We start from the raw sequence: 16,812 nt of genomic DNA on the forward strand, positions 1-16,812 counted from the left end.
CCATTGACGTGGCAATATAAAGGGTAAGGCTTGCAGAGCATCGTAAATGTTCTGTAGCTGAACTGCTCATGTGACTAAAGTGTGTATTCGCTTTTGTTAGTAATGTGTGCCATGCTTCTTGTGCCTTATTTTAGCTGGACGGTTAAAAAAAAAGAAAGGTATATTCTTGTCCAAAGTCCTCGTCTTTTCCCTCCCTCTGTGTCTCTAGGACAAATTCCTTCCCTTACAGTTGATGTCTCTCGTGTGATGCACTTTGAGTCTTGTGAGGATTCTGTTTTGATTCTCTTATTCTTTATGTCTGTGTTCAGTGTCTGGATTCAGGACTGGGCTCAAAACTCCCTACTGTTCCTGCTGGAGTGTCATTTAGATTGACTTGTTATCATCAGTAGTGGTGCGGTTAGGTTTCTTTGTATGCATAGTTGGTGCTTTGAGTCGATCAATATGTATTCCTACTCCTGATACCATTCACACAGACCTGCAAAAATATGTTTAATTGCTGGAAGTCGTCTGTGTAAAGGGGATTTTATGTTGTCGGATGAAAGTAGGCCTTTACCTTTTTCATCCAGACAGGTATTAAAAGGCAAGCTTTTAGTTAGACAATGCACTTGGACACACACTGGAACTGTGACAAGCCCTCCCCCAAAACAAGGCGTTCTTCAAGAATTAGTTGTGCCAAGCTAGTTCACCTAAATTACAAAATCTATTTGCCTGGGAAGTTATCAATGCTAATGGTCTTATTTGGATTATTTTCAAAGCAATTTGATTATTTTCAATGTAAAGCAATATGTGATTTTGTAGTTTGGGTGAACTCCAAGTTTGTGTGTACCTTAGTCTTATCAAACCAGTCCCTTTGTTTTGTTATGCATGAGAAAATATGCCTGAGAAAATGCCATATAAACAAAGCCGTTTATTCACTGTCATTTCAATGGCCCCTTGTGTCATTTCAACTTAAGCGTCAAAGACTTGCTTGCTCCGGGCTTGCTGTTGTTACCCCTGAAATCTAGATGTATGTAAAGAAATACAGCTTTGTGTGTCCTTAAAACCTTCCCCACTCTGTCAATCATCATTACACCTATGTATAATCATGTAAATCCTCCCCCCTTTTACGATGGATGATATAATTTGCTTCCGTGACAGCAGAATGCACATTCACGAGACCCTAATCCTGTTTTCTGATTGGCCAGCTCTGACGCCATCGGCTCCGTTGGCCCTGATGCCGCCACCGCCCACAGGGTCCGCCCAGTCACTGACGGTGTCGCGGCTGCAGATGCAGAACCACCTGCATGGCCTGCAGCAGAACACCAGCAAGCTGCGCATACAGCTGTCCCAGCTGCGAGACATCCAGGTGAGCTCCAGAGAACGGTATGGCCGTACACACACACACACACATTCCTCAAGGCTCTAGTTGTTTTCAGATGTTTTTACATATCAATGTGTAGATTGTGTGTGTTTTTGTGTTTTTGTTTATCTATCCTTGTGGGTACCAGATTTCCTCACGAGGATTGTAAAACAAGGACTATTTGGACAAGTGGGGACATTTTGCCGATCGCATCAAGGAAAAATGCTATATTTGGCTTAAGGGTTAGGTTAGGTTTAGGGTTAGGAGTTAGGGGTAGGTATAGTTTTAGGGTTAAGGTTAAGGGTTTGGGGTTAAGGTTAGGTTTAGGGTTAAGGTTAGGTTTAGGGTTAGGGTTAAGGTTAGGGGTTTGGGGTTAAGGTTAAGGTTAGGTTTAGGGTTAGGGTTAGGGGTTTGGGGTTAAGGTTAAATTTAGGGTTAAGGTTAAGGTTAGGGGTTTCGGGTTAAGGTTAGGTTTAGGGTTAAGGTTAGGGTTATGGTTAAGGGTTAAGGTTAGGGTTAGGGTCAGATTTAGGGTTAGGGGTTAGGGAAAATAGGATTTTGGATGGGAATCAATTCTTTGGTCCCCACAAGGATAGCAATACAAAACTGTGTGTGTGTGTAATTTTGGATTTGGCCTGTCTTTTGGTCTGTGTGTGTGTCTCATGTTTTGTGTGTGTAGACTTGTCGTTTTGTGTGTGTTGACTTGTCGTTGTGCATGTTTGACTTATGCTTGTTTGACGTATTGTGTGTGCGTCCAAATAACATGTCTTTGTATCTGTCCATGCCTCCCCTCTCAGTTGGAGAACCAGGACTCGGTGCAGTCCCTGCTGAGGCAGACAGAGTCGGAGCTGAGCCTGATGATGCTGGATGCCATGCGGACCCAGGAGGACCCTCTGCAGAGGCAGCGTCTCTTAGTGGAGGAGGAGAGACTCAAGTACCTCAACCAGGAAGAGCTGCTCATCCAGCAGCTGCAGTGAGTTCAGCCTTTAAGTCAGGCTCAAGCTAGGGTCAGTGTGAATGGAGAAATAATGCAAACTGATTCAGATAGTAAAAAGCTGAATGGTATATTTAGTGTTGATCTGGAACCATGCAGTGCCTGCATAACATGGCTGCAAGACACGTGGCAACTGATTTTGGTCTTCACAGTGATCTGGAGAAGTCAGTGGAGGAACTCCAGAGGAACTCGTCAGTCAACCATGGCCTGGTGACAGAGCAGGATGTGGAGCAGAAGAGCATGGAGCTCAGGTCTTTGGGAGAGACCCTCACAGAGCTCAAGAGTAAGGATATCAATAGGGGATAATGATACAGGAAGATACAACAGTAAGGCAATGATTGGATGGAATAAAATTAACCCCTCATATAATTACCTTACTAGATAATTGCCACAAGGACCAAATCTGTTGCATTGACAGTGATTAGGCAGGTGTACGTGCCTAATATGAGTGTGTATCGCAGCAGGTAGCCTAGTGGTTAGAGCGTTGGGCCAGTAACTGAAAGGTTGCTGAATCGAATCCCCGAGCTGACAAGGTAAAATCTGTCGTTCTGCCTCTGAACAAGGCAGTTAATCCACTGTTCCCCGGTAGGCCGTCATTGTAAATAAGAACTTGTTCTTAACTGACTTGCCTAGTTAAATAAAGGTTAAATAAAAAATCTAATAAGAAATCATTAAGGAAGAGGTGCTAATTATGCAGATGTTGTCACGTCTGGCATCATAGCACAAAATCACACAGTGGAACGAGAGGCTTGTTTACCAACTTGGGATACCAGACTGGTTATGCATCTAAATACCCTGAAATCTTTCTCCATGTGGTAGCAGAACCACAGGGGACAGAAAGTACAGGAAGCCCCGGCAGGGAGCATGACAGGAGACACAAAGACACTACATGCATGTTTTACACACAAGCATGGATATGCAATATACACCTTCCCTCTCTCATTGAGTTAATGGTGCTTCTGTCTCTGTATCTGTCTTTCTCTGTCTCTCTTTCCCTCCCTCCCTCCCTCCCTCCCTCCCTCCCTCCCTCCCTCCCTCCCTCCCTCCCTCCCTCCCTCCCTCCCTCCCTCCCTCCCTCCCTCCCTCCATCCAGACCAGTTCCCCAGTCTGCAGAGTAAGATGCGGGTGGTGTTGAGGGTAGAGGTGGAGGCTGTCAAGTTTCTGAAGGAGGAACCACACAGACTGGACACACTGCTGAAACGCTGTAACACTATGACCGATACACTGACCACACTACGAAGGTATGGTTCAACACAACAACTATGTCATACAAACATGTTGTTATAACATCGTTGTTACGAGGGTTCCATTCAACTGGTGACTCGGTTTTCAAGATAAGTGAAAATGATACTCTTTCAGTACAAGGAGAAAGCACAGTTCATAACAAAAACTTTTTGGAGCAGATGAAAAATATATATTTTGGACTGATCCCAGAAAGCTGGTCACTAGGTTTGATGCAATAGGGCCCTGACAATGCTGTGTGTGTTGTTAGTGTATTGTATACCACCTGTACGTACAGAAAAGTGACCGAGGGCCTGTGGAAGGGCCAGGACGACATCTGCAGCCAGTCAGCCAAGCGAACTGAGGACACAGGAAAGAACTCGGACCTCGACATCCTGACCAGTCCACCGCTCAGCCTCAATGACCTGGGTGGCAGTGCCAGCCTTGCCAACTGGATGCCCATATCAAGCAGTGACCCAGACACCTCGGGACCTGAGCAGGATCCCCACCCTACAGCCAGCTACAGAAGCCGGGTCCTGGATGAGCTGCCGAGCCGCCGCGGTGCTGACAAATCAGTGTCCGTGGAGGTCAGACTGGTGAGGAACATTCCTCCTGGTGTTTATTCATATAAACTCCTCCTCCCACCGCTAAATGTACACATTTACAGGGGAATCTGTACATTTACCAGTGTGACCATTTTCTGGAAAATGTATAGATGTATAGTATATCTGTGTACATGAAAGCCGCAATATATTTCCAATATACAATAATATTTGGGTTGACAAATATGTGTGTTGGCATAGGCTGCAGAGCGGGACTGGGAGGAGAAGCGGGCCAGTCTGACCCAGTTCAGTGCCCAGGACATCAATCGTCTGCTGGAGGAGACGCAAGCAGAACTGATGAAGGCCATCCCAGACCTGGACTTCGCTGCCAGGCAGATCAACAAGCCCGTGGTGCCCCCCAAACCCCACCCCAAGCCTCAGTTTACCACCCCTGTCACTACCTCTACCAGCGCCTTCACCACCTCTAGTATCCTCACTACTACCAGTACTGAGCACCAGCCCAACAAGGTCCAGATCACTGCCCTGAAGCTGGAAGGGGGATCACGTCGCGGATCTGGTGAGACTGAATACCACATCCACATTGTTATATTTGTGTTTGAGTTACGACTGAACTGTCCTATAAAGATATGATGCCATTGTGTGTTGTAGCGGAGATGACCGTAACCAGGTATCGCACTGAGAAACCCTCTAAGTCGCCGCCTCCACCCCCTCCTCGCCGCAGCTACCCATCAGCCCATGGGCTCACCACCAATCGCACTGGAGAAGGGACCGTCACCACCAAGAAGGTACAGTAAGAGAGAGATGGCTGGGAAAGATATACCTGCAAACCACAGGAGGCTGCTGAGTGGAAGACGGCTCATGATAATGGCTGGAATGGAGTGAATGGAATTTTATCAAGCACATACATTCCATGTATTCTGTTCCAGCCATTACTATGAGCCCGTCCTCCCCAATTAAGGTGTCACCGGCCACCTGTGGTTCAAAGTATGAAAATGCACATTCTGAATGTTTCTGAAGATACTTTGAGTTAGGCTGTTGGATGTACTGTACGGATGTTATGAAGATACATTGAGTTAGGCTATTGGAAGTACTGTACGGATGTTATGAAGATACATTGAGTTAGGCTATTGGATGTACTGTACGGATGTTATGAAGATACTTTGAGTTAGGCTATTGGATGTACTGTACGGATGTTATGAAGATACATTGAGTTAGGCTATTGGATGTACTGTACGGATGTTATGAAGATACATTGAGTTAGGCTATTGGATGTACTGTACGGATGTTATGAAGATACATTGAGTTAGGCTATTGGATGTACTGTACGGATGTTATGAAGATACATTGAGTTAGGCTATTGGATGTACTGTACGGATGTTATGAAGATACTTTGAGTTAGGCTATTGGATGTACTGTACGGATGTTGTGAAGATGCATTGAGTTAGGCTATTGGATGTACTGTACGGATGTTATGAAGATACTTTGAGTTAGGCTATTGGATGTACTGTAAGGATGTTGTGAAGATACATTGAGTTAGGCTATTGGATGTACTGTACGGATGTTATGAAGATACTTTGAGTTAGGCTATTGGATGTACTGTACGGATGTTATGAAGATACTTTGAGTTAGGCTATTGGATGTACTGTAAGGATGTTGTGAAGATACATTGAGTTAGGCTATTGGATGTACTGTACGGATGTTATGAAGATACTTTGAGTTAGGCTATTGGATGTACTGTACGGATGTTATGAAGATACTTTGAGTTAGGCTATTGGAGGTACTGTAAGGATGTTGTGAAGATGCGTTACATAGACGCCAACCATGTTTGTTTTTCTAAGAAGCTGGAGCCAGAAGACGGAGAGGCCCCGAAGACTCTGGTCAAGCTGAGAAGGACACCGTCTGACACCCCTCGCCCCGCCTCCACTCCCCCCGTCATCGCCGCCTCAGCGATTAAAGATGACGACCACGACGAGCGGATCACTGCTGAACTAGAGGTAGTAGTCCTTTCATTTGCAGTGTGTTACACTGCTGCAAAATGGTTTACCTTGAGCAGCTGCATACGTACGAAATGAGAATATGACATACCGTATTTATTGTGTTCATTGCAATCGATGTTCGGTGTGCCTTAGCAATATGATAACATTGTCTCTGCGACACTCTACCACACCGCACCCCTCACCACCCGCCTTCCACCACACATCACCTGACAGATATTTCAGCGAACCCCTGTCAAAGTGTCCCCTTCCCACTTACTGCCCAGCACACTAGCGAGGCCAACCCCTGCAGCCCGTACCCTTCCTTGCACCTCAGGCTCCTTGGGAAGAAAGGGAAACCTTAAGCCCCCCATAAGGCCCTCTCATTTTGCAGTGTCTGCGACCCTTCTAAGTCTGCCTCCTGTCCGGTCCCCCTCCTTCAGTCACTGCTGTTTCCTAGAGGGCCACTAACATCCCTGTTCATCATGGAGAGTCCCCTCTAATTCTGCTTGATACAGCAATTCTCTGAGCTGAAAACATGACAGAACGTAGTGCTTCTCTTGTCGAATTCAACCATCAACCATCTACAGTAATGTCTAATACCATTCAATCTAACTCCCCTGTCTGACTTAGCTAATTACTTCTTCCCTTGCTAATTCCACTGACTGCATTCTACACTCTGATCTGAATCCCGTAAATCCAAGATTGCACAGCAGTTCAGATGTCTTTGTCTTCGTCTTGTCGTGTCCCGTGTATATATCTTTTTTTTCTTTGTATATATTTAATATATTTTGGGGGGATTTTTAACCTCAATTTCAACATACTCTCCTGCAACCCGCCTCTCCCAATGTGGTATGGATCTGCTATTTTCTATACTTTAGAACCGGAACCCCCAACAGAAGCTAGCCAGCTAACTAGCAACTAGCTAGTATTCAGTTAGCCACTGCTAGCGGTCATCAGCTAACTTTTGCCCGGTCAACTCCTGCCAGTCTGCACAGCGTGATTCAACCCAGAGCATACCGGACTGCTTTTTCTCCACCAAATCCCCAGATTCCTATCGTAAGCTCTGAACCTTTCCACCTGGATCATCGCAGCTAGCTAGCTGCTATCCGAGTGGCTACTCCTGGCTAACATCTCTGTCCCAATGCAAGCACCAGTTAGCCTGGGACTAGCCTCGTGCTAGGCCCATCTCCCGGCTAGCTGAAGAGGTCCATCAGACACTCCTTGGGCTACAATACCTATTTTGCCAATTGGCCTGGACCCCTTTTACTGCCGATACGGAGCCCTGCCGATCCTTCACGACTGGTCTACCGACGTAGTCCGCCCGAGGGGGTTTCAACACGCTCCTCCGTCGCGACGTCCCCTGAAGGCCCATCCACTAGCCTGCTAGCCGTGGCCCGCTAGCTGTCTAGAGCATATCGGACTGTTAGCTGAAGAGGTCCATCAGCCATTTTCTTGGGCTACATACCTATTTTGCCAATTGACCTGGACCCTTTACTGCCTACACAGAGCCCTGCCGATCCATCAAGACTGGTCTGCCAACGTAACCGTCCGAGGGGGCTACAACAGACTCTTCCGTCGCGACGTCCCCCTAAGGCCCTTCTGCTAGCCTGCTAGCCCTGGCCCGCTAGCTGTCTGAATCGCCATGTCTCCAGCTCGCCTAGCTACTCACTGGTCCCTATGATCACTTGGCTACTCATGCTTCTCCCTAATGTCAATATGCCTTGTCCATTGCTGTTTTGGTTAGTGATTATTGTCTTATTTCACTGTCTAGCCTCCAGCCCTGCTAAATATGCCTTAGCTAGCTTTTTTGTTCCACCTCCCACACATGCGGTGACATCACCTGATTTAAATGGTGTCTCTAGAGACAAAACCTCTCTCATCGTCACTCAATGCCTAGGTTTACCTCCACTGTATTCACATCCTACCATACCCTTGTCTGTACATTATGCCTTGAATCTATTCTTACGCGCCCAGAAACCTGCTCCTTTTACTCTCTGTTCCGAACACACTAGACGACCGACCAGTTCTTATAGCCTTTAGCCGTACCCTTATCCTACTCCTCCTCTGTTCCTCTGGTGATGTAGAGGTTAATCCAGGCCCTGCAGTGCCTAGCTCCACTCCCATTCCCCAGGCGCTCTCATTTGTTGACTTCTGTAACCTTAAAAGCCTTGGTTTCATGCATGTTAACATTAGAAGCCTCCTCCCTAAGTTTGTTTTATTCACTGTTTTAGCACACTCTTCCAATCCAGATGTCCTAGCCGTGTCTGAATCCTGGCTTAGGAAGGCCACCAAAAATCCTGATATTTCCATCCCTAACTGTAACATTTTCCGTCAAGATAGAACTGCCAAAGGGGGCGGAGTTGCAATCTACTGCAGAGATAGCCTGCAGAGTTCTGTCATATTATCCAGGTCTGTACCAAAACAATTCGAGCTTCTAAGAATCCACCTTTACAGAAACAAGTCTCTCACCGTTGCCGCTTGTTATAGACCACCTTCAGCCCCCAGCTGTGCCCTGGACACCATATGTGAATTGATTGCCCCCCATCTATCTTCAGAGCTCGTACTGTTAGGTGACTTAAACTGGGACATGCCGTCCTACAATCTAAGCTAGATGCCCTCAATCGCACATAAATTATCAATGAACCTACCAGGTACAACCCCAAATCCGTAAACACGGGCACCCTCATAGATATCATCCTGACCAACCTGCCCTCTAAATACACCTCTGCTGTCTTCAACCAGGATCTCACCGAGCACTGCCTCATTGCCTGCGTCCGTAATGGGTCTGCGGTCAAACGACCACTCCTCATCACTGTCAAACGCTTCCTAAAACACTTCAGCGAGCAGGCCTTTCTAATCGACCTGGCCCGGGTATCCTGGAAGGATATTGACCTCATTCCGTCTGTAGAGGATGCCTGGTTATTCTTTAAAAGTGCTTTTCTCACCATCTTAAAAAAGCATGCCCCATTCAAAAAATGTAGAACCAGGAACAGATATAGCCCTTTGTTCACTCCAGACCTGACTGCCCTTGACCAGCACAAAAACATCCTGTGGCGTACTGCATTAGCATCGACTAGCCCCCGCGATATGCAACTTTTAAGGGAAGTTAGGAACCAGAATACACAGGCAGTTAGGAAAGCATAGGCTAGCTTTTTCAAACAGAAATTTGCATCCTGTAGCACAAACTCCAAAAAGTTCTGGGACACTGTAAAGTCCATAGAGAATAAGAGCACCTCCTCCCAGCTGCCCACTGCACTGAGGATAGGAAACACTGTCACCACCGATAAATCCACAACAATTGAGAATTTCAATAAGTATTTTTCTACGGCTGGCCATGCTTTCCACCTGGCTACCCCTACCCCGGTCAACAGCCGTGCACCCCCCACAGCAACTTTCCCAAGCCTCCCCCATTTCTCCTTCACCCAAACCCAGATAGCTGATGTTCTGAAAGAGTTGCAAAATCTGGACCCTACAAATCAGCTGGGCTAGACAATCTGGACCCTCTCTTTCTAAAATTATCCCCCACAATTGTTGCAACCCCTATTATTAGCCTGTTCAACCTCTCTTTCATATCTCTTCGGGCCCCTCTTTGGACACTGTGTCAACTAACCTCCAGACGAGCTTCAATGCCATACAACTCTCCTTCCATGGCCTCCAACTGCTCTTAAATGCAAGTAAAACTAAATGCATGCTATTCAACCGATCACTGCCCGCACCTGCTCGCCCGTCCAGCATCACTACTCTGGACGGCTCTGACTTAGAATACGTGGACAACTACAAATACCTAGGTGTCTGGTTAGACTGTAAACTCTCCTTCCAGACTCACATTAAGCATCTCCAATCCAAAATTAAATCTAGAATCGGCTTCCTATATCGCAACAAAGCATCCTTCACTCATGCTGCCAAACATACCCTCGTAAAACTGACCATCCTACCGATCCTCGACTTCGGTGATGTCATCTATAAAATAGCCTCCAACACTCTACTCAACAAACTGGATGCAGTCTATCACAGTGCCATCCGTTTTGTCACCAAAGCCCCATACACTATCCACCACTGCGACCTGTACGCTCTCGTTGGTTGGCCCTCGCTTCATACTCGTCGCCAAACCCACTGGCTACAGGTTATCTACAAGTCTCTGCTAGGTAAAGCCCCGCCTTATCTCAGCTCACTGGTCACCGTAGCAGCACACACTCGTAGCACGCGCTCCAGCAGGTATATCTCACTGGTCACCCCCAAAGCCAATGCCTCCTTTGGTCGTCTTTCCTTCCAGTTCTCTGCTGCCAATGACTGGAACGAACTGCAAAAATCTCTGAAGCTGGAAACACTTATCTCCCTCACTAGCTTTAAGCACCAGCTGTCAGAGCAGCTCACAGATTACTGCACCTGTACATATAATTTAGCCCAAACAACTACCTCTTCCCCTACTGTATTTATTTATTTATTTATTTTGCTCCTTTGCACCCCATTATTTCTATTTCTGCTTTGCACATTCTTCCACTGCAAATCTACCATTCCAGTGTTTTACTTGCTATATTGTATTTACCTCGCCACCATGGTCTTTTTTTGCCTTTACCTCCCTTATCTCACCTCCTTTGCTCACATTGTATATAGACTTATTTTTCTACTGTATTATTGACTGTATGTTTTGTTTATTCCATGTGTAACTTTGTGTTGTTGTATGTGTCGAATTGCTATGCTTTATCTTGGCCAGGTCGCAGCTGCAAATGAGAACTTGTTCTCAACTAGCCTACCTGGTTAAATAAAGGTGAAATAAAAACAAAATATAAATTTTAAAAAATTGTCACCAAAGCCCCATATACTACCCACCACTGCGACCTGTATGATCTTGTTGACTGGTCCTCGCTTCATATTCACCGCCAAACCCACTGGCTCCAGGTCATCTATAAGTCTTTGCTAGTTAAAGCCCCATCTTATCACAGCTCACTGGTCACCATAGCAGCACCCACCCGTAGCATGCGCTCCAGCAGGTATATTTCAGTGGTCACCCCCAAAGCCAATTCCTCCTTTGGCCACCTTTCCTTCCAGTTCTCTGCTGCCAATATCTGGAACAAACTGAAAAAATCACTGAAGCTGGAGACTCATTACGCCATTTGCACACAGTATATAGACTTTCCTATTGTGTTATTGACTGTACGTTTGTTTATTCCATGTGTAACTCTGTGTTGTTGTTTGTGTCACACTGCTTTACTTTATCTTGGCCAGGTCGCAGTTGTAAATGAGGACTTGTTCTCAACTGGCCTACCTAGTTAAATAAAGCTGTAAAAAAAAAAATATATATATATATATATATAACTGATGCTACAACTGATGCTTAAAGTTAGTGAGGGAGATATATATATATTTAAAGTTAGTGAGGGAGATATATATATATATATATATATATATATATCTCCCTCACTAACTTTAAGCATCAGTTGTCAGAGCAGCTCACAGATCATTGCACCTGTACATAGCCCATCTGTAAATAGCCCATCCAACTACCTCATCCCCATATTGTTCTTTTTTTTACCTCCCTAATCTTACCTCATTTGCACACACCGTAAATAGATTTTTTTATATTGTGCTATTGACTGTATGCTTGTTTATTCCATGTGTAACTCTGTGTTGTTGTTTGTGTCGAAGAACCCTTTTGGAACCCCTTTTTCTAAACGTGTAGCCTATCAAAACTAATCACATATAGGCCTATAATATCAGATGTAAAGACAAGGTGACATTGAGAATAGTGAGGTAGAAAACCAGCCCATTATTTTTTTTATCTACAGTGTATATTATCAAATAAGATGGCATCTGAAGGTTTCTAGCAAACCTGAGGTTAAGAATCAACTGTCAAAATTGAGTTGAATCGTGGCTTGGGGTGGTCTAGCGGTTAGGGAAGTTGACTTCTGCGTGCACATATAGGCCTACCGTGTCATTGTGGGTTCGATTCTGGCCCAAGCCCTTGTGGCACAAATAACTAAATCCCCAATTGACTTGATTTAGTTACACATTTCAAATATGGACAGTCCAGGGATATTTTACCCCTGATCTTGATAATAAATGGCAATACCCGACACTTACGTCCATTTATTATAATCCAAATAAGAATTCACACGAGACGCAATGCAGCCTGCACGTAGCCTACATAGGCTGCAGTCTAAGGTACAATGTAGGCACAGTACTGCATTGTATACAAACAAATCCTCCTGCTGCAGGATTATGTTCATCCTGTGACAAAACGGGTCAAATTAAGATCCGACATCTGTTCTTCAATTCAAGGTTCGCTGACAGACGAAGAAACATGTCAGAACACTCTTACTGCTCAAGTGACACATTTAGCTCTGTCAAAGGTCTTGTTTTATTGCTCCCGAATCAGAACAAGTCTCAGCTCACTAGGGAAGCTGTCAAAAGAGCCGTGGTAGAGTCAGTTTCAGGTTAACAACTCTGCACTACTGGCAGAAATGACCAAACTGATCAGGACGTAGGGACAGCTCTAGTGAGACTGTCTGCACCCAAAATGCCCATCCTATTTCCTATATTGTGCACTGCTTAAGGCTCTAACCAAAAATAACTGCACTATATTGGGAATTGCGTGTCATCTCTGAATTTACCATGGCGCAAATAAGACTTCATGCTTTTGTACTCCCACAGAATGCCAGCAACTCACCAGGGGCGTCCAAGGGACCTCAGTCGACTGTAGCGGCCAGACTGAAGCACCTCCAGCAGGGCAGCCTGGAGAGGCCCAAGACCAGGAAGCAGAGAGAGGACTTCCCCAAGATCCAGGGCCAACAGCAGGTATTCCACTTCTAGATGGCCCCTCCTCAGAGGAGTTTTCCTCCTCAGAACAGCTCTGGTGGCCTCCTGTGACATTGACAACTACCCCCTCTCACAGCTGTCTGGGGCAACTACTGGGCTATTTCAAGACTATACTGGGATACAATATGTTATTAGTGGACACTATAAGGTGACGAAAAAAGGGGTGGGCTCATCTGAAATGTTTTGACTTTGAGCTGTGCCAAGTGGTTGGATTCTAAGTGGATTGTGTACAGAGTGTGCTCTTTCCCTTTGGCTGACATTGATGTTTTTGAGGAGACTAAGGTGGTGGGGATGTTGTACCCTAAATGAGCTGAGTGACACCTTAAACTGTACTCCTTGACAATGCCACGGAATAGTTTTACATCTCAATGTTGAACAGTGTTAATTTTCTCAGCTATTTTAGATGTAGTTTTCATCTTACTTAGTCTTTTGACTAAAATACCTTTTAGTCTTAGTCCCATTTTAGTTATTTCATCCTTCGTAGTTTTAGTTATTAACAGTCGACAAAAACTCTGGAAATGTTTTGTCTAGTTTTAGTCACTGTCATTTTAGTCACATTTTAATCTGTGCTTTTTTTTTCTCCATTAAATCATTCATATTTACCTCCAACATTCATGTCCACATTAAGATAGCCTTGTCCAACTAGGCCTACTATCCCCTCATATTGCTGGCAACATTGCTATTGTGGCAGATTCTAACCAAGCCATGGTTTACCATATAGGCCTTGGCTTCAGGTCAAACAATTTAGACCTACAACTCTAATTTTCTCCCCGTCATAATGTTGTGATGGGGAAACAACAGTGATTCTCTTAAAACAGGAATCTGATCTTTCCGACAACGCCAGAATTATTACTGTACTCCTAATATTCAGAAAATAGCATTAGTAGTTCCAGTTGGGGAAAAGCAACGGCATTTGCCGATCGCCAGAGCGGCGACATAGATGAATAACAGATCACATGGTACTAGAGCTTCTGATGTGATCAAAGCAAACGTATCCTATATGAAAGTAAGAGAGAGTGAACATTATTGGTGCAGTTGAAGTGTTCTGGCTATGCACCAGTTCAATAGAAAGACGCGTGACTGAAGTGACCGCCTGGTAGCTGTGTGGGAGAGCAGGGCAGATCAACTCAATCAGCCAGCAAAACTGAAAGATCAATGAGAGGATTGCATTCAATTATGCAAAGACATGCATGCTTATTATTGGACAAAGCAGATTAAAGGGAGGTCAAAAGAAGCCTTCATGTCAAATCGAAAGTCCATTAGTCTGATGTGGAATGCTCATCTCGTTACATTATCTTCAACGAAAATGAAAAGTAATTTGTGACGGTTATCTGGGTTTTTCAGGACATATCCTTTCGTTATCGTCATTGGCTTTTCGTCCGGAAAAATAGGTTGTTGACTAACATTTTTTGTCATAGTTATTTATTGCTGATGAAGTTAACCCTGACGTCGAACCCCTGACTTTTCTCCGAGCACATTATGATCCTACAGTACCACTGTTCTCTAGCGCTGCTTCCTTTCCTCAAATCACTGAATCATTCTGTCTCCAGCTGAGTCATTTAAAACCACAGTCCAAAAGCGAGAGGTGAAAAAGGAGGAGGTGAAAAAGTTTTTATTGTCAGAATATTTGCCCTTGTTTCTCAGTGGAGATGAGAATGTGGAAAAGGTAGGATAAGAAAAGAAAGAAAGACAGAGAGAAAGAAAGACGAATGGAAAGAGAAAGACAGACAGAACGAAGAAGCAAAGTCGAGCACACCGCCAATGCTTCTCTGGAGCAAATAAGACTGAAGCCCTCCTTTCTGAAGCCCCAGTCCTATCTGGTTCAGCAGGCACTCCAACCCAGTAGGCTAAGCTGAGTGGCCCTGTCCCACCTCAGCCCACACTGTCCCTCTCAAAGGACCTTCTGGCAGCTCTCAAAGTCAGGTAGAGATAACACAGCCAGCCACTTCGTCCCAGCCTGCACCCGTCCTGAGCCAGTCACCCCAATCCTCTCATTACCCTAACGGTGATAATCCACACTCCATTAGCTAACTCCAAGATAGAGGCCACTTCATTAACTCTAAGAAACAGGGCCCTTCATTTGGTGCTCTTTAGGCCTTAGGGGGTCTATTCACAGGTTATTGAAGTTCAAAAGGCTGACTTTCAGAGTGAAAAACACCCACATTTTGCCATGGTTCAACTGGGCTGGATTGATGCACCTGTACATGCATCTTTGATCAGATCTTGAAGGTGTTTACCTTATGTGGGGAAAATGCATCTCATCCACCACCAAAGCTGTAACCGCATCCATTTTGGTGAAGCACAATGTTTTCACCAGAGCACAAACCATACCTCACTCTTTGGGGTGAAGGCGAAAGGAGTCAGAAAACATTTGGTTATCATACAAGTACAGAAGATAACATCCCAGAGAGGTCAGTGCTCTTCACAACAAGGCCCATTAGCGAATAGAGTAGTTAGCACACAGCTAACAGGGGTGACCACATTTAAAATACCCAAATGTGGGACAACAAGACTATTTTGTGGGACATTTGCGGGACAGTGTAGCCCCACCCTCCCCCCACAGAAATCCCCTTCCCGCTCATGGTGTAGTTCACATTTTTTATAAATATTGTCACAAGAATATTTGATATTTTTAAAACCCTCAAACACTAAGTTAGGCATACCTAATTTAGACATGCCTAATTTCATAATAGGCCATGGCATCATCACTGTCAATCATGAATGATAATTCTTCACGTTTTACTAGTGAAATGTCCAAACTGTGTCTGCATGCCAATCATTTGATCTCAATCAGCTTCATGGGAATATGCATTTCGATCTTCTTGAATGACTGTTTCGTGAGCAAATTAGAGCAGATGGTGTTAACAAAGTATATAGACTTCCTGTATTTTGTTTCAATCAAAGCACGCCTAGTGGCGATCGCTATTGAGTTTTGGCCGCATGATAACATTTGTTTTGCTATTTAGCTAACCATCCTAAAATCTCATAAGAAATGAGGTGGTGTTTTTGGTGTAACAGTAACGTTATACTTAAGTCATAATGCCCGAGAAGCCGATGTTTGGAGGATATATTGGCACTGGTGTTGTCGAGGGCCGGCAAACCGTGTCAATATCAAATCAAATTGTATTGGTCACATACACATATTTAGCAGATGTTATATCTAATAATATCTAACAATTCACAACAATACACACAAATCTAAATGTAACATTATGGAATTAAGAAATATTTAGATATTAGGACGAGCAATGTCGGAGTGGCATTGACTAAAATACCGTAGAATAGAATACAGTATATACATAGGAAATTAGTAAAGCAGTATGTAAACATTATTAAAGTGATATGTACTCCAAACACCGGCTTCGAGAGCATTATCACTTTTATATAACAGGTTACCAACATATTCAAATAATGATTGACATATTTTCATTAAAAACGTTATTTATTCATACTATTTCATCCTTCCATGAGATATTGTCCCAACACAAATCCAGGGTTGCTACGAAAACCGGATGGTTGTTCGTTCTATCGGTTCGGTTGCAAGAGACACCCGACCTAGTCGTTAAGTCTTTTTGTTCTAAATCTATGGACACGACCCAGTCATTCGTTCTAAATGTTATGTTGCCATGATGCTGGATACGTTCTTATCCCTTGCTTGCAAGCTAGCCATCTTTGGCTAACACAGTCACGTCAAACAGTGCAGCCAGAATAACAGCAAAGTAGCTGCATTTGCGTTTGTTTAAACGGTTTCTTGTGATAAAAAAAAACATCCATTACAATGAGCGAATGATGTGCAATTTCGCCTGGCATAGAACATTTGCTCTCTCGCCAGGCCACTGTTCAGAAGAGATAGCCAATTACACAGCTAACACACTCACTTTAAACCCGAAGCTGGAATGACAG

General features: G+C 44.5%; 1 protein-coding gene across 4 annotated transcripts in view; it reads left to right on the forward strand.

Annotated features, from left to right (window-relative positions):
• Window positions 1-16,523, forward strand: part of LOC139570214 (SRC kinase signaling inhibitor 1-like) — a 47,214-nt gene extending 30,691 nt beyond the window's left edge. The window contains exons 10-19 of one of the 4 annotated variants that reach the window (XM_071391887.1): window positions 135-158; window positions 1,185-1,345; window positions 2,137-2,312; window positions 2,486-2,616; window positions 3,427-3,574; window positions 3,826-4,150; window positions 4,358-4,673; window positions 4,766-4,902; window positions 5,956-6,111; window positions 12,745-16,523. In XM_071391887.1, the coding sequence (XP_071247988.1) occupies window positions 135-158; window positions 1,185-1,345; window positions 2,137-2,312; window positions 2,486-2,616; window positions 3,427-3,574; window positions 3,826-4,150; window positions 4,358-4,673; window positions 4,766-4,902; window positions 5,956-6,111; window positions 12,745-12,903 (1,733 nt within the window). In that variant the 3' untranslated portion in view covers window positions 12,904-16,523. The remainder of the gene's footprint in view (window positions 1-134; window positions 159-1,184; window positions 1,346-2,136; window positions 2,313-2,485; window positions 2,617-3,426; window positions 3,575-3,825; window positions 4,151-4,357; window positions 4,674-4,765; window positions 4,903-5,955; window positions 6,112-12,744) is intronic. The other 3 variants (XM_071391888.1, XM_071391890.1, XM_071391889.1) reach the window with 3 other exon arrangements.
• The last annotated feature ends 289 nt before the right edge of the window (window positions 16,524-16,812 follow it).

This window comes from Salvelinus alpinus, chromosome 3, assembly GCF_045679555.1.
Source record: "Salvelinus alpinus chromosome 3, SLU_Salpinus.1, whole genome shotgun sequence".
Taxonomy (NCBI): Eukaryota; Metazoa; Chordata; class Actinopteri; order Salmoniformes; family Salmonidae; genus Salvelinus; species Salvelinus alpinus.